The sequence below is a fragment of the Pezoporus flaviventris genome, unplaced genomic scaffold (genome assembly GCF_033815535.1).
Source record: "Pezoporus flaviventris isolate CSIRO_AGI_PZ_B2104156 unplaced genomic scaffold, CSIRO_AGI_Pfla_v1 ptg000006l, whole genome shotgun sequence".
Taxonomy (NCBI): domain Eukaryota; kingdom Metazoa; phylum Chordata; class Aves; order Psittaciformes; family Psittacidae; genus Pezoporus; species Pezoporus flaviventris.
The window spans coordinates 10,076,664-10,100,525 of NW_026892554.1; the positions used below are offsets into that span (position 1 = coordinate 10,076,664).

Below are 23,862 nucleotides of genomic sequence, written 5' to 3' on the forward strand. Positions count from 1 at the left end.
TTAATTTTATAAGTCATCCAGATCATGGATATTTACTCTCCCAGTTTGGCATCCACTTGATGCCAAAGAAAGCTTACTTATTAAAAGAATTGTAATAGCCTCAGCCTGTGCATTACAAATTGCACAACTAATTGAAAACCAACTCACTGGTTTCTACCTTACCTGGTGTAACTAAACACTCGAGTCTGAAAGTCTAGATTTTCATTATTTTGATTACTTACTAGGTGGTTTCAAGAAGTCCATATTTGCCACTCTCTGACTGCTTTTGTTTTTTTAAATAAAACTATATTTCTTCCTCAAGATTAGACTACATCGTGCCATATGCCTCATTCCTGAATCAGGGGTCCTTGCTATGAGTTTAAAATGGTAAACATCATAACATTTAGAAGGAGCAAGGTCATCTAAAAAGCCAATTGGTCAAGCAAACACTTTCTCACTTTGCATTTTTTCTTTCCTTCCACCCCCCAAGAGCTGTTGCTTTCAGCCTATCAAAGTGGAAAGCTACTTCAAGCATATTCAGTTCAACCAAGTTTTCAGTGCTGTCCTTGTTGGTGGTCCATCATATGGAATGGTTTTAATACTTGGAAGCAATACCTTAAGTGTCAGAAAACAAGAACATTCTATTTCTTTAAGAAAGCTTTCCAGTACTACTAGTATTCTGGAAAAGAAAAAATTCCTCACAGTAGATTAAAAGGTGAAAAGCCAAAAGAAATCAGAAGGAAAACCAGGAAACTATTCCTTATGGCAAGGTTCAACTTCTATGTCAAAGTCGAGGGACAGGCTACTACTTATATATTTATTTTAAAACTCATTCAAAAATGATAGGAGAGGGGCATATTTTTTTCAGTCTCAGATTTCTAATGGCAATTTCTTTGGCTATGCATCAAAATCTCTTTGGTACTGAGTTAGATTTAAATTACATTGACACAGCAGAATTTTAGCAATGCAGTACTCAATGCGCTGATGCAAGACATAGCTTGCTGAACAATGGAGGAGCTATAAGAAAATGCGCAGTGCAAACATTTCTGTGTTTCTGGTTTTTGGGAGCCCTCAAAAGTATTTGCTTTGAATCACAGTTTTTCCCTGAAGATAAAGTAGTAAATGTGTCAAAGCTGTAATGTAACATCCTATCCAGATGTCACGTCAATGAATAGAGATGACAGTACTTAATCAGGTCTTGTGAGGTATTTTCTTCTACCATCAAAAAGGGGGGGGGGGGGGGGGGGGGGGAAGACATTCATTGAATTTTGAAAATATCTAGCCAAAAAAAATCATCTGCATGTAATTCTAAAGTACACACATCGCAACTGAATATGCAAAGGGGTTAGTGCAATACTGTACAAAAATGAAAGCACAGCCCTGCCAGACTAAACCAGAACAAAATGTACTATCTTGCATGTACAACATGAATCCATATGTAATTTCGCTGGGCTAAGACAGAGCACAGTGTGTTCCCATTAATATTTACTCATCTTCCATTTCAAACTGTAAGCTTGTCTTTTCAGATAGCAAATACTTTTGAATATTTAAGTAACAGCTAGTTCTATTTTACTGAGATTACTTACTAACAAAGGAATGAATGATCCTGATTAAACTGGCTCCCCGCTTGAAAAATATCACACACAACAGCCAAAGAAAACCCCTTTGAAACATTCCTGTGTTTGGAGGACGTAAAGGAACTAATCTTGGATCATGACGATGATGATGATATATAAAAATAATATCCATCTATCCCAACAAATTGGAAATTTTATTGACCTGGATATGAGGAATAGTGCAAGGGGGAAACATAAGAAAGGAACACTTTTCCTGCAAGGTTCTCAACATCTTGTTGGTTAGCCAAAAGAACAGAGGTTGTGACCCACCCTCTTCTCCCACCCCATGCCAAAGTCTTAGGAAGCTCTCATCCCTTAATCTGTTCTGCTCCCTTCCAGGAATACAAAGGGAGGGTGATTTTCACGGTGGATCAGACACGACTTCTCTTGCTTTGTTGGCATCAAGTGCACAAGGTTATTTCACTTCTCCAATTTTCAAACAAATGAATGGATCTTGGGATGTACAGGAACACCAGGACTCTGTTAGGTATGTCCACAGAACAATTCCGGTGTTCAGGAAAAAGAAAGGAATGTATTTCCCCCAGGCCAACACCCACTCACAGTGTGCAGGATAGAAAGAGAATTGAACGCTCTGGTTTAAGACTTCCTTCCATTCATACAGTAAATGTCATATGAAAGAGTAGAATGAAACACAGACAACAAGAAAACAAACAACATTTCAAAGCTTGGTTTGACCACATGATAGAAGTTAGTTTTGTATGAACATTTCAGCAAAAGCATAAGTAAATTATAACTGTACATTATTACAAACTTATGATTAATGTCCTAGAATGTCAAGGAGAATAGTCTTTATAGTTACCAAAGAATTGTTGGTTTACTCATTGGAAGGTAAACTGGAGATACAGAACAGTTCCCGTCTGCATTCAAGGTGTTTAGATTTTTAATAAATAATGCTTAAGGACAGAACTTCCCTTCAAAAGAAACTGCTGCTGATACAGTTGCTTTTATTTTCAACAATCTGATGTTTTAGCACCACTTTCAGTCTCAAGAATTCAAATTTAATTCTATATTGTTCGCTAAACAGAGCGGGCTTCAAAGCTGAACTATATTTGTGAAAGAACAGAAGCTGACCATATCCCTGATCCAACTCAGATCCCAGTGGAATTAATGGAAAACTTTCCATCAAATGAATTAAGCTTGGCTTCTGTATAGGCCAGTGCTGGTATCTGAGGGGGTTTGGAGAGGGGGATTAATTTTGGTTTTTAATCAGCTGTCATTCACATATTCCAAACAGTGTATTCAAAGACTTAGACTATCCGCTGTTTGGATTTATCATCTTCTCTAAAATGTGCTCAATTTAGTGGAAACTGTATTGATCAAACTGTATAACCTTTATAGTGTTTTTCAACTACTGTCATTAAATACAGCCTGAGTTGCACCTGCATTTTATTGTCCTGTAAGTTATTGCCTTCCCAGGTGTTTGGTCCAGGAGACATCTTAGATAAGTACCTTTTCTGTTGATAATCAAAATCCTATAGGGTAGCAAAAGCATGAAGTATTGTATGTATATTTCAAATCAGTTCACACAAATTACAGTAGCTCAGCATGCTTTGTATTTGATTTTTTCTGCTTCCTTTTGTCTTCCTAAAAAAAAGACTCAGCTAAAAGCTTTAATAAACTCATCTCTCTTCTCACTTCAGGTTAGTGGTGAGCAAACTGCATTTCTCCTGAAAGGAGACCATCTTTCAAAATAAAGCTGCCAATCACTTGACTTGCATACCTTGCGACTGCAGGGCAAGTTTGTCTCCTCTCTCATTTTTACAGGGAATGTTTCCTAACAAATTCTCTCCTCTTAAGAAATGTACTGTAAGTGTCTATGAATGTAATTCAGACTGTTTTGATGTGAAGTTCAACTGACTTCTGGAACACATTGTGTTATGAGTAAATTTCCACAGCATGCCACACATTTCCTAGGTTTACTTTAGATCTTTTGCCAAGATTAACAGCATTTCTTTCATGTTGCTTTCTTTACATTTGTATCTATATTCCACGTTTAACATAATGGGTCTGGAGAAAGCATTAAAGATCTTTAACTTTACATAATTTGTTGCTGTCTAAACACTCTGCTTCATCCATTATTACACTTTGCATTTGTTTCTTTATGATTCACTCAACCTTCCCCTCAGAAAACTTCATGAACTACTAAAACATGCTGATTTTTCACAGGCTGGGAAATGCAAGATCTGCCTCATACTGATTTATCTATGAAATAATACAATTTAGGATAGCTCGAACAATTCACAGAAAGGACAGCCACCTCTAAGTCCTACACATTTTACAGAACTAACTATAAACATCTATTAACACATCACTAAACATTGCTGTTCCCCTACATCCTATTAGTATAAGTAGTTTTCTACAAATAAGTGCCTTGATTTTCATCTCATGTAGTGTGTTATTCAATTTGCTATGAATTTGATGTGCCTTCAAAAGACAATACACACTTTGTACCTTAGTTTGTTTCCCAGTAATGTATACCTCAGGGTTACACGAATGTGAGAATTTATCATTTTCACATGTGGCATACTGACCTGGTCATCATAACGGTACGTGAGGAATTGTTCCCCCGTGGTATCCTCAAGAAAACTCCCCTGTGGAGAAAGTGCAAACTCAGGCAAGAAGTATGCACCTTGGGACTGCTCTGCTCTCGTCTGTAAGAGATTCAGAAAGGTCACATTACAGCTACTGCAAACACAAGTCAAAATTTAAGCAAGCCTCTATGCATATAACTACAGAGATTAGACTTGAATTTTTTGGGGGTGGGGGGGCTGTGTTTCCAGGCACAGGATTTCTGGGTGCATATTTTGCTGCAGAGGTCTCTGACAAATGCCAGATGCTTAAAGGGGTCCAAAACCAACCCAGATGCTTCAAATAGCAGAATCCTCTATTAAACAAAGATACCATCTCTGGCTTATCAACCATCACTGCTGAAAGACACTGTGAAAACTTCACTGGAAAGCAACATTAAGCTACACTTTCTTTTTCGTTATACTCTTCACCGGACAGTTGCTGGCTGCTGCAGGTAACAGGGTTTTGGTTAAATACAGTGTAGGCATTCGCACAGGAAAATACAAAGACAAAACCATAGAATAACTCAGCCTGGAAGACATCTTAAAAGCTCATCTAGTCCAGCCTCCTCAAAGTAGGGTAGCCAATGAAACCACAACAGTGAATTACTTTCAGATCCTGCAGGAAGATATTACCGCAAAGAAGAGATCAGAAGGGAGCAGGGAATGGCTGGACCGAACACCAGGCAGTGGTCTGTATCATTCTGCACACTATTCACAACTGGTGGAGAGCAAAAGTCATACTGCGAGAGGAAGAAGGGCTCATTTTGAGCTATAGAGGAGCTAATTGTGTCAGATTAGGCATCAGTACCTCCAGCTGGGCTGACATCTGGGCCCTTATTAGACAAATGGCTTTTGTGTAACTGATCTATGCATGTTCAGTAATCATACACACCTGATATGTGCTAGACATGCTGAACATGCTGGTTGACACTCTCTTATTACACTGTACATCTAAAGCATCCCAGATAAGTAGTAAAGGTACTGCACAGACTCTTACATCATTGTTCCTACTACACTGTAACTTTAGCCTGGGAAGCTAATTGGTTTGCATACTGGGTAAAATAAGCAATTATCTTCTGAATGAAGACTATTGAGTCCAGCTGTGATGGGAGAGAGTGGAAAAAGCAAGCAGATGAAAATTACCTTCCAAAAGATTGCAACCTTTCAGGAAAGAAAACTAGGCTGAAATGTACAAGTTTCTGCTGGACATTTCCCAATGACTGCATTCAATAAACAGGGTTTCATTAAATTGTTTGTTGTATTTTGACATATACATTGTAATTTTACATGAAAGCTAGCAGTTTCCATCAACCACTTTCCAGACTGTTGGCTAGAACTGTACCAAATATAGGTGTGTAATCTCAGTGCCAGATAACTAGAGAGTTCAAAAGTAATCCACATAGTTTAAGCAGTTTGTGGTGGAAAAGGAAGGCAGGACCTTTTGCAGTTTCTCTCTTGCAGTAAATTCACTTTCTGAAGCTCACAACTCATCTCATAAAAAACAGATGACATGTCATTCGAAATACAGGTCCAGAGAATCTTCCGTTGCTTTTACTTACTCTGTTCTGCAAAAGAAGCTGTCAGCTTCTCAGGCTGTAAACCCCATCATTCCTGACAGCATTAGATGAACATACTTGTTTCAAATCAAGCAATCTTCATACAAACTAGAAATATCTTGCAAAGGACATGTCTAGACTAGGGTAAAAGGTCGTATTTTAGCATGCAAGACTGAACAAGATTTGAAAGAGGATTTTTTTCATCAGGCCTGCATAAGAGCAATTCATGTTCACGTCATCATGACATTTCTATAAAGCCTATTGCAGCAGTGGTCTCACTTGCACACTTTAGCCAAGTGACTTTTTATGCAGAATTAAATCATAAAATAAGAAGAATAAATCTACATTTGATAACAATTTCCCCATAAAGCAAGCGAGGGCCACAGTTATGCTTCTTGCTGTATCCAAGCTGGCTGCAGCCGATGCAAACCTTAACATGTTAAGTATAACCCAGACATGAAACTGGCTGACATAATCTGGCATTTTTCCCCACTGGTTTCACTGGGCTATCGATAGATCCTATGTGAGGGAATATGGCAATGATGTAATCCTATGATTTCAGCACAGGACTAATGGATAAGAGATATGCATTCTAAATCTCGGGTGGCCTGTGTTAAAGTACTTTTCTACCTCAGTGTCCCCAGGTGTAAACCACAATTACAACACCAACTGACACATATTAATGGTGTATTGTTTAGTTCATATTTGTAAAATACTTTGGAAAAGAATAGTGTTAAGTGCTAGCAATTTATAACAACAGTCTTGAAAGACCTGCCCAATCTACAGACAGAAGAGAATCCAAGTAAGCCAGCACACTTCTTAGATAAATGTATATATCACATTGTTGCCTAAATTCCCATAAACAAATTTGTCAGTAGGATATGCAGTGATTAACTTGCTTGTGTTCCTCATCTTCATAAGCTAAATATTTAAAATAGAAAGTCTTTGGACATTCATCAGTACTATGCTTTGAATAGAAAAAATGCCAACTTTTGAAGCTGAAATAACAATGTAATAAATATGACACGAAAAACTAAGGGCTTCTCTCAAATACATCAATTTTCATATTACAAGCTAATGAGCAGCTAGCCACTGGAAAAGCAGAAGAATGCTTGCTAGATTAAGGCAAGCAAAGCCTGGCTTCCAAGCCTGGAAAAATTTAATGTAAACGATGAACGTTTTATAAGGTTACACAGGAGGTTACAGTGGAAACTGATCTGCTAACTACAGCAATAGGTACTGCTACCTATCCCATATAACTAAAGTAAGGAAGAATCCAGCAAAGCATTTAATGAAAAATAAAAATCTACTAAGAACACATTATGAACACATTATCCTGGCAAACCAATGCTGAAGGCAAGTAATTACAGCTGATGAACAACCCAAATCAGTATCACAGTATGCTAGAGATTGGAAGGGACCTCGAAAGATCATCTAGTCCAATCCCCCTGCCGGAGCAGGAACACCTAGATAATGTTACACAGGAATGTGTCCAGGCGGGTTTTGAATGTCTCCAGGGAAGGAGACTCCACAACCTCCCTGGGCAGCCTGTTCCAGTGTTCCGTCACCCTCACTGAGAAGTTTCTTCTCAAGTTTAAGTGGAACCTCTTGTGTTCCAGTTTGTACCCATTACCCCTTGTCCTATCATTGTTTGCCACTGAGTAGAGCCTGGCTCCATCCTTGTGACACTCCCCCTTTATATATTTATATACACTAATAAGGTCACCCCTCAGTCTCCTCTTCTCTAAACTGTAGAGACCCAGCTCCCTCAGTCTTTCCTCATAAGGGAGATGCTCCACTCCCTTAATCATCTTTGTTGCCCTGCGCTGGACTCTCTCCAGCAGGTCCCTGTCCTTCTTGAACTGAGGGGCCCAGAACTGGACACAATATTCCAGATGGGGTCTCACCAGGGCAGAGTAGAGGGGAAGGAGGACCTCTCTCGACCTACTAACCACCGCCCTTCTAATACACCCCAGGATGCCATTGGCCTTCTTAGCCACAAGGGCACAGTGTTGGCTCATGGTCATCCTGTCGTCCACTAGGACCCCCAGGTCCCTCTCCCCTACACTGCTCTCTAACAGGTCGTTCCCCAACCTATACTGGAACCTGGGGTTGTTCCTGCCCAGATGCAGGACTCTACACTTTCCCTTGTTGTATTTCATCAAGTTATTCCCTGCCCAACTCTCCAGCCTGTCCAGGTCTCGCTGGATGGCAGCACAGCCTTCTGGCGTGTCAGCCACTCCTCCCAGCTTAGCGTCATCAGCAAACTTGCTGATAGTACACTCAATTCCCTCATCTAAATCGCTGATGAATATATTAAATAATACCGGTCCCAGTACTGACCCTTGAGGCAGTACAGTTAAAAAAATAATCAAAGCTTCAAATGATCAAAGAACTCTTTTGTATTGACTTACCAAAGTAGCAGAAAAACATCTTTTCCCTCTAGATATAGGTACCTTCAAATAACCTGCACAGGTTCAAAGCACTTTCATTCATACTGAATGCAAAATGCACTGTTTCCACTTAGTCCACTTTATTCCCCAATGAGGAATCTACCAAAATTCCTTGTAAGGCTTTAATATTTCTATGAACATTTTTGTTTAAACTTAACTCAAATTTCAACAATCTCTGGTTTTATAGTATATTGGGGATCATCTCTGAATGATTTAGCTAATCTGATATAAATTCATGTTTTAAGCTAGACTGCAAGTGCAAGTTTCAGAAAACAATTACATTTCATGCTAGTATTGTAAGTCTGTTTAACAGCCAGTTTAATGTTAATAGCTTTAAGTTAAACATTAAGTTAAACAAGTACACTTAATATTTAGAACAGGCATTTTAAAACAGCTTTTAAGATGATCTTAAGCATATGAAGACAGTAGAAGGTGATAATGTAGCCAAAAAAAGATATAATAATAATCATTGCATAAAATTCATTGAAATTAATATATCAGGGAGCAAGGAAGTACGACAAAGAAGAAAATTTAGAAGTTGGAAACAGATCAGTGTTTGAAAATCTTTCCAGGCATTGGTTAATCAAAACATGTAACTCATTAGTCGGAAACAAAAAAAACAATATATGTCTTCCATGCTACATCATTCCACCTATGTGAGCAAGGAGAACTACCCTGATAAGTAGATAACGCATGTAGGTTCTGGGAAGTGTAAAATGGCTCTGTTCTTATTCAAAGGCTCATGCTGCGAGCACAGCTTTGATCTCAGGTTGTGATTGCTTCCTCACTCATCACTCCCCACCTGAGAGCTTAAAGACTAAATAACTCTCCCACTTTCAATTGCAGAAGACAACATGAATAGTTTATATCCAAGCTTCTGGATTTTAGATCTCCTTCCACTGAGAGTTTCATGTTGTCATTTTTACTGCTGCCCAGTTTCACTGCTCTATATTCTACTCTGACTAGAAGCATCTGCCCAAGTTGAAGTTGCTGGATTTGGGTATTCTATATTTTATTATATTACTGAAAGAGGGATGATTACTGAGTGCTTCCCAGCCAATGCTGACATTAGCAAGTAGTGTGGCCAAGTAGAACTGAATCTGCAGACAAAAATAGTGTGCATGAACAGATGCCCACATAAAGCATATTTTAAAGTGAGGGACTCACTTTCAACTAGCTCCTATGGACTGTGTATCTCTCAGTGACCAAAGCACAGTAGGTGTGCTGCTGGGGCGCATCTTCTGGTTCAGTTTGACCAAAAATGAATCCCATTAGCACACTGAAACCACCATGAATTTTTTTTCCTTAATAGCCAGGATTTATATTAACTATCGCCACCCAATTCATTTGAATCAGAGCAATCACTAAAATGTAGAGCTGCCCTATGACTGAAAATTACAAATATTAATCATCCGCCATTCCTTCCAAGTAACAGATTAACAATTTCATCCAAGGATTTAAACTGCTATTGTAATTTCAGATAAATTAAAAAATGTAACAGTGTACAATCCGAAGGGATCACATGATACAAAGGCTATGAAAAGATCAACTGGACCTCATAATAACAAGTCACTATTCTATTTAATCACTCTAATTATTCCATATTTATATATAAACAGCAACAGCTTTAGAAAGTGAGCTTTCTGCTAAGCCTGAGTAGTGAAAGTCAAGAAGATGAGAAAACAGATGAAATATCTCAACTGACTTGAACATAGATAGAAATCAAACACTTATCTTTCAGGTACAGAGGAATTTTTAATTTTAGAGTTTGTTGGCACCAAGAACCACATTAAGAATAAGAACTATGCTCTTATGTACACTTCTTAATGCAAATCAGCATTATCTAGATTTAAATCAGTCATTCCCTGTCTAAACCTGTGTTCTTGCTAAAATTGAGAGCATGATGAGAACAAACTGTTTTGTGTAATGAAAAAGATTAAAACTTAAAAATTATCTATTTTAAATGCCAAAGATGACAAAACACGACACTTCCTGAAACTGCCCAATATCTTGTTTTTGAAGAGAAGCAGACAAAGCTTAAAGGTCCAGTCACCTAAAGCTTTATATGTATACGTACAACTGCGCTATCCTACCCAAAGTAAATACTATGAAAAAACAGACCAGCACAGTGAAGGCAGTTTGCTTCCTATACTTTTGTGGCTCTTTGATTAGTTCTTGCTGAAAGGGGAAAATTGGGAAGGGTCTTGAGAGCATTAGCTTCCAAAAATCACTGTTTTAAGAGAAAAGATGGGAAAAAAAGGTAAAGTGGGAAAAATTATCTGCGTTCTTAATGACTTGTAAATACATGCTTGTCAGATTAATATGCATGGCAAGTCCAATCATATACCAAAATGTGTGCCTTCTCATTTAATTCAAGTTAAATATCTGTCTACTAAGCTGCTGTAGCATATGATCTATGCCCCAGGGAAGTAATATACCAGCTAAGTAGCCGTTCAGTTGAACGGATTTTCAAGGACTCCAGCACAAAAAATGTTAGATAGAGAATAGCACTCGAGCTTCACCAAAACATGAAGTGTGTAAGCAGATAAACAGGGTCACATTAACAATTCAGAACTTCAGATATCTCCAGAGCAAGCAATCTTGATGAATAAATACCTAGCAGACTCAGATTAGCTTTTGCCATGGCCAAGATTTACGGAAACAGCTTCCTAATGCTAGACACTCTGAAACATTTAAAGACCCAGCAAGTGAACTGAGTTTCCACAGAGGCTGCCAGCAGCTCGGTATTTCTGGAGACCAGGCCAATTATTTAATTATTAATATTAAACCAAGAGGCCAGCATTTCAAACCAGAATTAAAGTATAAACGTCATCCTTCTGAAAAAAAAAAAAAGGCAACAAACACCAAAGGACTCAGCTGAACTGATGAAAGACGCGCTTCTTCATAAAAGAACCCTCAAACACTGAACACAACTCTCAGATTTCATCAGAGAAGATACAGGTGAGATGCCAACACAACCTGAAAGACTGAAGCAAAACTTCTTCCACAGAGAGAACTCAAGCGTCTTTTAAGTACTGCTTTCCCCATGGTGTATGCTTTGTATCAGTTAAAGGCAAACTTCTGACATATTTGATTTAAGCCCAAATCTAATGATTTTTCTCTCATCTCTCATTTTAGACCTGTTTAGAACACGTAGAAATAAAACAAACTTGGGTAAATGTGACTCTAATTTGAAGACACATACAAAGATAAGCAAGAGAATTCAGAATTATTTTGTATAAGCCTATTTATGACAAAGTAAAATGCTGTCAGCAAGCAACTTAGAAACTGAAAATTCAGCTTGTTGTGGTTTAAGCCCAGGCTGTAAGTCAGCCACACAGCACTCTTGCTCACTCCCCACCTTTGTCCCCCCCCCCGCCTCCCAGAGGGCTGGGAAGGAGAATCGAAAGAATGTGACTCCCATGGGTTAAGAATAGTCCAGTAACTAAGGTATAACACAAACCACTGCTGCTACCACCAAGAATAATAATAATGATAAGGAAATAACAAGGGAAGAGAATACGATACCACTTGTCGATACCCATCCCGACTGAGCAGTGAACTAGCCCTTCTGGGTAACTGTCCCCCAGTTCTACATCCTGGGCACGACATGCTGTGGTACGGAATACCCCTTTGGCTAGTTTGGGTCAGGTGTCCTTGTCTCTGCTTCCTCCCAGCTTCCCCTCCTCCCTGGCAGAGCATGAGGCTCAGAAAATCCTTGGTCAGAGTAAACATTTGAGCAGTAACTAAAAACACTGGTGTTATCAGCGCTGTTCCCAGGCCGAAAGTCAAAAACACAGCACTGCACCAGCTACTAAGAAGGAGAAAAAATGACTGCTACTGCTGAACCCAGGACACAGCTATTGCTTGAATTGTGTCTATGATTGTAAACTGAATTTAAGCAATAACTACAGTCATATTTATAAGTGCAAGAAAGCAACTGCTCACATCATTTCCGCTGCTCAAATGAAGCCCATCCTGTGCCCATTCAAGCTCTAGGAATCATCCCACTGATAAATACACTCAAGATCCTTTCATCAAAACAAGAGTGCTCAGACTAAGCCCTTCTTCATGCTGTAGGTTTGTACAAATTAAAGCCAACACTGAACACAAGAAGAATAATAGAGATCATTTTGGTTTTAAGATACTATCTTTCAGTCTTTTCAAAAGGACATTTCTACCAGATTTGTTCTTGAATAAACATAAATACATTTTCTTTGGCATAGCTTGGTCTGCAGACAGATCAACACATTTGAAAATCTTTTCCTGTACCTTCAAGGAATTTATACTAGTGATTAGCTTTTGGATATTTATCAGTAGCTACTTATGTTTTTCCTTGCTTTGGTCTGGCTAAAAGATTAAACTTCTTACTGAAAGGCTGCAGGAGTATTTAGCCAAAATCTCATTTAGTTTCAAAACCCAGCTTAAATATCAAGTCTGTTTCATATTTCCAAAAGAAATATGAACCCCTGAGTTTTCCTTCTTCCAATGAAGCTGCTCCTAAACTCAGTGTTAGGCAGACTCTACTCTCTTTCCAGAGGATTGATTTGATGTGTCTAATATTTGGTTTTAAATGAGCTGCACTAGCAGACTGAAGTTGCTCCTAGTGATATCAATGGCAAAGTTCCCACTGACATCCTTACAGGCCCAAATACATCTGCAGCAAGACAACATCCGTTTCAATATAACTTTTACTAATAGGACTGTGAATAACACTAGATATTCAATGCTCTTGAGCTTTGCAAAAGTGAGAGCCGAGATGAAAAATACAGCACTCTGATGGGATGACCCTAGAGCAGTTCATGTCCAATTATTGTCAGAAAGTTAGTGACTGTGGATCAAATTCTGCTTTCAAAATATGCAATACCCAATTATTTCCCTAAGTCTTTAGTTTGGCCTTGGGGGAATGAGCACAACAACATTTAGAGCCAACATAAAAGCAATTTTATAGCATATAGCTAAAACATACTATAAAATCTGGGTATTAGGATTACCACTGAGAGTTTCACATACAAAATGTACAAAGCCTATTCCTAAGAACAAGATAAAAGGTTTGCAAAGATATGGATTTACCAGTAAGAAGAGAAGAAAGAAGCTAACAAAAAAAAAAAATCCAGTAATTTTAATCCCTGTCTTCTGTTTTTCTGCCCCAGGGCTGATACTACTTGTATTCCCAACATAGTGGGATGTCTATTTTCTGTCTCCTTACAGATGCCAAGAGGGTGTATTAAGGATGCCAGTGGCATCGGTGCTGAAAGGCTGAGGGGAGCTGGCAGTATGGGGAGGAAGGACCGCACCTGCTGTATGGAAGGGAATTCATCCTTGAACTCATACCTCCTGCATGCACAGCAGATTGCTGTTTCTTTACTTGTTTATGGATTTTATATAAGGGTCTTGGTTCAACAGTTTATTTATGTCTTATAACGTGAAATTCTAACAGCTTTGAATGGTGAAGGAAGATTCTACCTGTAAAATCTGAGGCTTCGTGCTTTGGGGGAAAGGGGAGTGCTTGGGGAGTGTTTTCACTTTTTTGTTTTAAAGATTGAAGTTTTACTAAAATCCTCTTGATGAACACTCCTCTGTGCCTCAGACAGTGAAAGGGAAGGGATATCTTGTAAAAATAATCTGGAAATGAGAGAGAAAATACTATTTCATTAAAACTTTAAAGTCTTGCAAGCAAGACAGATGTAGCTGACTAAAGTCATTAAGAAAGATTATTTTTTATCCCTTTTGTCACTATATGTTCCACTTCCAAACAAAACCCTTTTTATTTTATATTTAGTAACTTAATAATTGGAAAGATTTTTGTAATAAGTCAAGCCCTTGTCATAAATCAAGCAGTATTGAAGCATGTTCTCATGGAACTCTCATTCACTGAAGGTTTCTGTGATCTCCATAGAAAATACATGCTACAAAAGTACTTAGCAAAGAAACCAGGATAACCTATAATACTTCTTTTTAGAGTTCTGTATTGTGCCTTAACCCAGCAGGCAGCTAAACACCACAGAGCCAATCACTCACCTGTCTGCCAGTGGGATGGTGGAGACAACTGGGGAAAAAGGTAAAACTCATGGGTCAACACAGAGACAGCTTAATAGGACAAAACCAGAACATTGTTGGGTACTGAAAAAAATATTGTTAGCCACTATCAGATAAAAAGGTTAATGATGAGATAAAGTAGGATACAAGACTTTACACAATACTTAGTTCCTATACAGCGTATTACAGAGTCAGAATATAAACTTAGTTCTTATATACTTTCTCAAATGACTCAAAGTTGTCATGATCCTCATTTTACAATGGCTGCTCTCAGGAGAGTCTGGCTAAGAATGACATGGGACTCCTGACTCAGATTTTCCCGATTCTTTTCATTTAAATTATAACCTTAATGTTATTAATGTTATGTTATGTTAGTGTGATTATTTATATTTAATTTCCTTTTGAGTTTTTTCTTTAACAGTGATATAATTTGAACTGACATACTAACATGCTTTTCATATACTTCAGTTGAAATTGCGCCTAAGGGCGGTGAAATTCTCATCCATGAGCTGTATAAGGAAAAAAAACTCTGGCACTCAGAAGCCAAACACCTGCTAGAACTAGTGGCAGATCCAGATTTTTAAGAGAATTCCTGTTGCATAATGAAAACACAAAGAAGGGAAATGTGTGGGGCAATGGAATGGTATTAAAACCACAGCACTTAGGGGAAAAAAAAAAAAATCCTAAATGGCTGTATACTTCAGAGCTAATTTCTGAAGATCTTGACATTAAAGATGTGCAGAAATGCAATTATAAACAAACCTCTGTAACGTGGGGAAGGCTAAACAGTGACTCTACCATACACTGCAGGCCACTGCCATGCCTTTCGTTGCTAATGACAGGGAATTTTCTCCCTGCCATCAATCTCAGTACATCTGCTTCTGATTCAGGTGGCAGGGGAAAATTGGCAAAAGTATTCAGCCCAAAAAAAAACCCTGCCCTAGAACTAGTAATTTTTCTTCATTGCATACTGTTTATGCAATGTTGTCATCAGCAACAGCATAGTGTTTATCATGAACTGAACAGGTAGATGAAATGTAAGAAATTGCTCAGCTACTGTAAATGACTGCAGTCTCCTAACAGACCTGGCAACAGGCAAACTCTCAACCACCAAGAACTGGAATAATTTTCCAGTAAGAAAATACACCTTTGGTGCAACTATTTGAAGATCAAATAGCCCAAAACTCAACCAGGAAAACCAAGGGTATGCAACTAAGCAACTTCAACAGATTAGGAAGTCAAAAAGTTTCTGATAATAAGTATCTATCATGACAAAAGATCTCAGTGAATGAGACCCTCAAAGTCCTATAAATACCATATAAACAGGGATAAGATCCAGTAATATGAAGAATAAGATGGCAAGATTCCTTTTCAGACAAGTCAAATCAGTTTACTGTAGGATACAAATATCCCTCAAAAAGAATATACTTAAGTCATACACACAAAGGTCAGTCAGCTATACTAACAAAGTAAAATAACACAGGAGGCAAGAACAATCTTTATCGATCCTCAGTGTTTGCTGACCTACTTCAATGACTTCACAAAGAATACACACACATACAAGGCTGTGTAAAAGCTTGTGAATGTAGATTAACAGAGAGAAATTGCTCAAGTAAATGGAAAACTGGCGCCAGAACTTCTCTTGTATGTTACAGGGGCACTAACATGACCTGCACAATACAGGCCACAGCTCTGAGTGAGGAAATTTCTTCATCAAGCTCATTGCCTCTTTTTAAAATAGGAAACATCTTCTAAAAGATTCAGTCACTTTAGAATTTATCAAGGAAGAGAGAGTACACCAAATGTACACATTATTTCCACATTCAATTACTTTCATTGCTAAAATTCTGTACATTTTTTGCTCTGAACCTGCCTAGATTCTGATCGAGGTCTTTGGGTGGGTCTGTAGGAGGTTTTTTGTGCTATATTACACTGTCCTTTATGATGATCAGAAACAATTTTCTCCCCTTTCCTCAAAAAGGATGGGAAAGGTGGTGTGTGGTGGCCTAACAGCACTCACAAATGACCAAAACATTTATAAACACATTGCTGGTAGTACTGTCCCACGGAATGGGAAAGCTTGGGCTAACAGTGTTCATCCACCTTTTTCAGCAGAAGGCTGACAGCACCTGCTACCATCTTGTCAACACATCTTCAAAGAGGGATGCAGGTTGGGAGACATCCTGAAGTTCTAGTTACAAAGACAGACCACCCTGAATAATAGTGTAAATAATCAAAATGTTTATCTTCCCTGCTACCTCTAGCTGATGAATCCTTTCTCACCTGAAAGAAATTAGACTGTAGAGAATGCCACTGCCAGATGTTCACTCTCAGGCCAACTTGTGATTTACAACAGCTCAGCACGTGAATGTGTCTAACACACGGCGAGGAAAACGTGACTTTTCCACCACTAGTTTTCCATAACTTCTGATAATTTTAGTGATATTAACCCAGTTCTTCATCTCCTCTTCATTCTCCATGGCAATAAGTCCCTTTGCAGGGTTTATGGACTGAGCAGCCTAGCACATTGACTAAGTCAGGCACATTTTCACAATAAGGAAGCAGTTAAATGGTCATGGCTCTGCTGTAGGAATGTTGGTTTAAGGCTATTAATAAGGCACATGAGGTGAATGCCTTTCAGCCAAGCTCCCTCCATGTGTGCACACCTGTTTCAGCAGGATTTTAAAGAGAAATTCCCAAAAGAAGCTGTTCACAGCACAGTCTCTAAGTCTCAAGTGCATTTTTGCAAATACTCTAGAGCTTTTAAGCTTTTTGTGCTGTAGTGATGTCAGGAATACTGATAAACCACCAGGTAAAGCACACTGTTCCCTGGAAGCTATTTTTCCCTATGAAATTATCTTTGTCTTATTAGCATCTCTGTCATCTACCACTTTGAGACAATTGCCACTGACTTCCACAATCTTGATAATTCCTACCTGATCTGCTGCTGCTGAAATGCTTTCCCTGATCCAGTCCCATTGCTCAGACACTGCAACTCACTTCTCCAAGCATGCATCCATACTATTACATATTTGGTTTAGCCTCATTTAAATCTCAGCTTAACTATTCCCCCAGTCCAGTGATGCCAGTTCTTGACATCTTCGATCCATCCATTTTCTTATTTCCTTTTAATATTGTTTTTTTCTGTGGGGGGAAGGGGGTGGTTCTCCAAGTGTACTTTGCCTCTGCCGCTTGCCAGGGAAAGCATCTCAAGCAGGGCAAGGTTTTAACTGTGCATTGTGTTGAGCCAGACACACTGTCCAGCATTAACAAAGCAAAGGCTGACTAGAAAAAGGTCAGTAAGTGAACAAAAAGCAAATAATGTAACAAAAGAAGCAGAAGCAACTCCCCCCCAAAAAAGTAATCTCCAAATCAGAAGAGACCAAAAATGAAAGAGGACCTACCATTAATCTGAGGATTGTCCCCTTCCTGGTCACAATTCATCTACTAGCTTTAACTGACAGTATTTCGTGAGTACACTTACTAATAAGCCACTACTAAGATAACTGTGTTTTATCAGTAAAAAACAGAGCAATTAAAAGCTCACAACAGGCACTGCAGGCATCTGTACCCTGACAACTGTTAAGACTAATGGTCATTAGTTTAACGTACAATGTGTACAGTAAAGCAGGACGACTGATATGGTGAAGGGGAAAGGGCTCTTACCGAGGTGAGAAAAGATAAACACAGGGTCTGCTGCTGGAAAGAATGAAATAAATCCTCTGAATGAACCAGAATTGCTGAAATGTTCGAAGACACAACTGAGCAAGTCAGACACCAAATGAAAATAGAAACTGCTAATTCAGAACAGGATCCCTGCCCTAATCAGGATAGTTTCAACGCAACAACTTTATCACCCATCTTCCATGACCAGCGAAGAAATTCCATTAAGCAGTTTTAAAATGTTCCAGGTGATTACAGAAAGACATTCAAAATGAACATGACAACAGAAGGAGGATGAAAACAACACTGAGTAACATCTGTAAGCCGAAGGCAAGGCATTGTCTCATATTTTGGAATTAAGTATGATGCCCACTAAAATGCTCTGCATTTTCTTTTTAAATATTTTAAGCACCAAGTGTCTTCACTGTGACTGATCTCACTAACATAGCATTTTTAATCCTCTAATGGTATTCCAAATGAAACCAGTAGCAAGCACAAGTGATTTAAAAAGGTATCACAGAAGGAACAATGAAAGGCCATGTGATTTTATTCCTAGTCAGTCATCTTTTATTCTCATTCAAACAGCTGAAGTTGAGTGGATTGCTCCACTATATATGCATTACTCTGGGAACTTGGCTACCACATCCACAATATGTGATTTGCCAATACATACCACCTGCACACTGAGGGAACGGAAGACCTTCCTGTGGAGGAATATCTTCCCATCCTGTGTGGGTGTACAGAAGCAGATGTGGACGTACAATGGATAGCTCCCAGGACAGATGAACCGAGACGTGTCATAAGTCATGCATTGCTTTCCAATAATGATTATCTTTCTACAGGAAATTTAGCAGAATAATTTTCCTCCTCTGGAAGACCGCATTGGAGTTTATGATGGCATAGCAGATGGCTAATATAGAAATTGTCTTGTTTCCTTCTCTCCTTAGCAGTTTGAAGAAGCTAACTGTAGGGGGTAATAACTTTTCAGCATGTACCTAGTTGCTGGCATTTCACTGAATCTACTGGCAACTGAAAACTAGACACAACTGAATACTAAGTAGAGGCTGTAGCTAAGCTATTTAAGAGCCCTGCTACCTTGACCAGTACTGAAAACACTGTGGACAGACTGATTTACTGTTGCTGCTGCTACAATCTAATCTCGACACATTTGCCTTGCACGCAAAATGAGCAGTTAGCTTTAAGTGATAGACACCGTTTAGAAGGCAAGACATTTAGCCTCCCCTGCTTCAGCAAAGTGGACAATACCCGTTTCTCTCAGAAGCAGGACAGCTACTAAGGAACAGCTTTTCAAAAGGAGCTTGTATATACTGAATTCTAAGAGTACACATCATCTTGGTTTGTACACTTGACCTTGTCTTTTGAAAAGCTGTCATGCCTCTTGTAGGACAAGGGGTACTCCACTCACTACTTATAAAAACAGCAAGGACAAGGGGAAACGTGGAGTTCCCAGTACATGCCTCATTTCTAACCAGGAGAGCAAAACCACCTATTCTTGCATACCTAGCAGCTTCTATTTTACCAGTACCATTTACACGTAAAGTTAAACGGAATACTTGACAGCACAGTTTAATTTTGAAGATTTACAAAAGGGCACTTTTCCTACAGAATATTTTTCAAGTATTCCTGAGCACTTTTGGATGGATCTGTGGCAATAACCTCCCCTGAATTTTCTTATCCGCAGTCAGCTCTTAGTTTGCCAGTACAAGCTAATGTGAGCTAGGAGGCCAATGCTAACAGTACAATATCTAAAGCTTTAGCATGGTTCCAGATTCTCATATGTTTGTCTTTAGCATTCTAAGACTTTTCAAAATACAGACAGAATCCAAGAACAATGGACTGTGTAAAGGCAGGGAAATAAATTCATCCACCCTTTCATTTAATTGCAGAGGATTCCTTTTGCCCTATGTATCTATGACTTCTCAGACCATGACACTAGAAGCTACTGAAGCTAGAACCTGCACAAACTAGTGAATCTGCAAACAGTGGTGTGAGATACCGGGTTCAGTTGATCTGTTCTTATCCTGCATAATTGTACATCACTCTCCACTGCTTTACAAATTGTAAACAATAAGATAGTCTCACTGCCACAGTTAAGCCATGCTGAAGTTAAGCCATGCTGAAGTTAACTGTGGCAGTAATCCTATTTATATTTGCACTTTTTACAGGCCTGGCTTCCTCTGCCCTCTATACAGAGTAAAACGTTCTTATACAAAGCCTAAATGCATCAATTTTAAATAACAAGACCAAAATATAAATCTTAACCTGTGTATTTCTCTGCAAGTTTGGCTGTACTTTGAATTATCAGTCCAGAACATCTTTATTTCAGAGCTCAGTCCTTTTTGCCAAAAAAGATGTTCTTTTATCCTGATTACAGTGAAAAAGGCCAACTTGCTGGCCTGAATCAGGCTATAATTATTCTCTGCCTTTATACAAGCTTTTTATAGTTCCTGGTAGAAAGGCTGAAGGGAATCCTACACAAGGTCTGAAATTTGTTGCCCTCTTACAGAAAACCATCCAAAATTACTAAGATTTCCTCATTCCCTGTGTGTTCTTCCTATCTTAGCGTTAACATGATGCATGCATTATTTTTTCTCATTTTCTGTTACTCCAGCTTTAATAACAGATGAAGGGGCTGACTGCAAATTGTTCTATAAAAAAATACTACCAATTTCTCAAAAAAGATTGATTACCTACTTAAATAAAATCCTCAAAGAAGCAACTACACACTTAAAAAGGAAATATGGGACAACAATAAATTCTCCGAGTAAAAATGCCTATGCCAAGAAGATTTAATATGGTCCCTGAATCTCAAAATAAGCCAAAACTATTCATTCCTTGCCATTTACAAACACAGAAGCATTCTAAATTGCCTAAAAGCCGTAAGAATCCAAACCAATCACCAGCATTTCACACATCAACCAAATGCTTCATACAGATTGGGAAAACGCAGGGCTGCACTGCCCTCCTGGTTTTGCTCTGTACTGCTGCTACCTGGGAGTCTGGGGAATGAAGATATGTAGGAAAGGGAGAACCTGGTTCTTTACACGGTATAAAAATTGCATTTAAAAATTTCAGTAAAATAACAGGAAACCTTGCACTTAATTCCTCTAGTCTACTGTGAGGGGACAAGTAGAGAAACAGGGCACCCCACTTAAATAAATATTCCACCTACTACTACTCATTTTTCTCCTTTCATACATATGAAAACCAGCCAATTTGTACTAGTTTCAAAATAATATTCAAGGAACAAAGGAATTTATGTACAGAGCATTTTGAACAAAGTCAAAATACAGAAACTAAATTCAACTTCAGCTGAGAAATGTTTTCAAGAAATTAAAGTTAATAGAATAAACCCTTCTCTGTAAATCTCTTCTTATAATTTCCTTTAAAGATAACATGTTAGATTTAAGTACATATCAAATGCTTTTGGTTTTTTTTTACAGAGGATCTATTCATAGCAGCTTGTATTTGCAACATATGCAGCAAATTATACAATTAAACACTTAATCCTAATAAAGTTTAAATTTCACCCCAACAATAAAGCCTGCACAAATCTTGCTATACTTGAAATAGGACTCTAGAAATAACCAATAAAAGTCACAAGTAGCTATCATGACAATTAACATCTGGATATTTGAAATGGAAAGTTACCTGTTTATATTGAAATGTTCTGATGAAATATTAAGAACTATGAATACTTTTTTCAACTGCTAAATAAAAACCCATATACTTTAACAAGATGTAGGGAAATATCAGATAGGTAAAAACCCTGTCAGTCAGTTTCAATGTCTCAAAAATGTGAGCTCTAATGTGCCCCTCATCAGCCATGAATGGGCTGATCCCACTGAGAAATCTCTGCAAGACCAGTGCCTTGCAGAAGAGCCAAGTACTGCACCAACCCTCATGCAAACCCAGAGAGAGAAAAACAACTGCTGCAGCAGAGATCCTCTGGTACTAACAGCCCATACAAACAGCACTGGCTGCTAGGGCAGCCCTCCAAAAAGAGGATGGATGTAGATGAGCTAAACCAGCATTTTAAAAGCTGAACAGGACTTAACAAGCATTGATGAACAGAGCAAGTATTGACGTAAATGCCTTCACAAAGAGTAATACTTTCTGAAAGCATGATCCATTGGGCTCAAGCATGTCCCCTCCAATCCAAATTTTATTTCAAGCACTACATATATCTGACCTATCTGATTGTTAACTTTATGCCGCCCTGAGCAGGATTTTCTTCTAAGCTACTTTATTAGAAGTGCAAATTCCAATACAAAATACAGGTCAGTGAAGTAGGCCTCCATTTTGTAAGAGCAATCATGCCGTTGCAAGCCCCAGTTCAAGCAGACATTGAGCCAAGCAAACTGTATCACCCTTCCAGATGAAACATCATTTGTCATTTTTCTTGACCCATGTTCTCATTTAGCTGTGCAAAGAGATCCCACTGTGGTACCTTCTCAACTAATAATAACACCAGGCTAAATCACTGTATGTTGTATACAGCACCCTTGTAACTTACATGCAAAGAAGAGTCCATAAGAAACTTGCAGCTAACACTTAAACTAAAACTCAACTAAAGATAATCTCATTTTGCCTCAGACTTTGTTAGTGCAATCACACACACTATACGTGTGCATATTGCCATATAGCATACAAAGTCCAAAACTTCAGCAGTGAATCAAAGCTTTCAACATTGCACACCACCACCTAAAAATGAGGAATGTTATTTTTTAAGGGGTTTTATGCTCCTCTTAAAAATTGTGCTAGCTTATCTCTGCAAAGAAAGGCACATACACTTCGACAGATAGTAGGTACTTTTGATTTAACTTGGAGATGCAGATGCAATTCCTCAGAATAAAATAGATGTCTAACTCTTTCAAACCCATTAGCCTTAGACACTGAAAATATCACCAAGAATGTGGGTCTTTCATCACAAGGACAGATTAATGGAACTGGACCTGCCTTTTATCACTTGAGGAATCACATTATCATAAAATTTAGTAAACTGCTTTATGCTTTAAACTGAATAATTTCATGAAAAGTGTTCAGAGTGGTCTGATTTTGAAAAGGGAAGAACTAGCAGGTGCAAGGATGTTGTACCAGAAAACTCTTCTCTCAGGGGACTGGATAGAGCTGATGACATGGGAAAGTTGGGTTGCCAACATTCTACAGGGTATATAGCCCTGGAATTCTGGGAAAATGAGTTGGATTATGAAGGTTGAAGAGACATGCCAGCCCATTACTGAAAAATAACCTAATTGAGTTTTGCCAATTTCACCTGAATGATTACTTCAAAATGAAGGCTAGTGCTACTTTTTCATTGCTGCTAGTCTGTTTTCTTCACTTCTCAGCTCCCTTCTTTCACAGGCCCACCTGGAGCTAAGAAAGCACATTAGTGAAGATTTCCCACAAAGGGTTGGTTTTGTGCAGCCAACTATGCTTTCCCCATACTTAATGCAGCTTTTCTTGAGAGGAGTTCCTCAAAACTCAGTATCCTTACTCAGAGAGTAAGGCAATGCTAAGTGGTAACAATGGAACCTAAAGGTTGGCTTTGACTATTCTGATCCAGACATGCACATAATGCACATAACTGGTTAATGTTTGCATAATTCAGTCATATTTTGTGCCAGAGGAATCTCTTACTTCATGAGTTAAATTTTATTCATAGCTGAAGCCTACATTCAAAATAAGACTGTATTATTATGGAAGCAAAAACTTGTAAAAACTGAAAACTCCCTTTGAAACACATGCTTTCCAGTAAGAGCAGCTAGCGAAATGCAAAACACGGTCAACATTCCAACACCATGATGTCAATTTTCATATGCACAGACAAAATGCTACATGTAGAAATCAACGCTAGATCTTCCGTATTTATGGTGTGCTTGTGTTTCCCTCTATTTTCATTAGCAGAACTGCACCATGCAGTGGACAGTGTAATCCCTTAAAA

At 38.5% G+C, this 23,862-nt stretch overlaps 1 protein-coding gene across 6 annotated transcripts in view; it reads right to left on the reverse strand.

Annotated features, from left to right (window-relative positions):
• Positions 1-23,862, reverse strand: part of ADAMTSL3 (ADAMTS like 3) — a 180,243-nt gene that overhangs the window by 143,552 nt on the left and 12,829 nt on the right. For all 6 annotated transcript variants that reach the window (XR_009742174.1, XM_061446830.1, XM_061446831.1 and 3 more), the window contains exon 3: positions 4,148-4,267. Coding sequence is in view for 5 of the 6 variants with exons in the window: in XM_061446830.1 (XP_061302814.1) it covers positions 4,148-4,267 (120 nt within the window). In the remaining variant the exon portion in view is untranslated. The remainder of the gene's footprint in view (positions 1-4,147; positions 4,268-23,862) is intronic.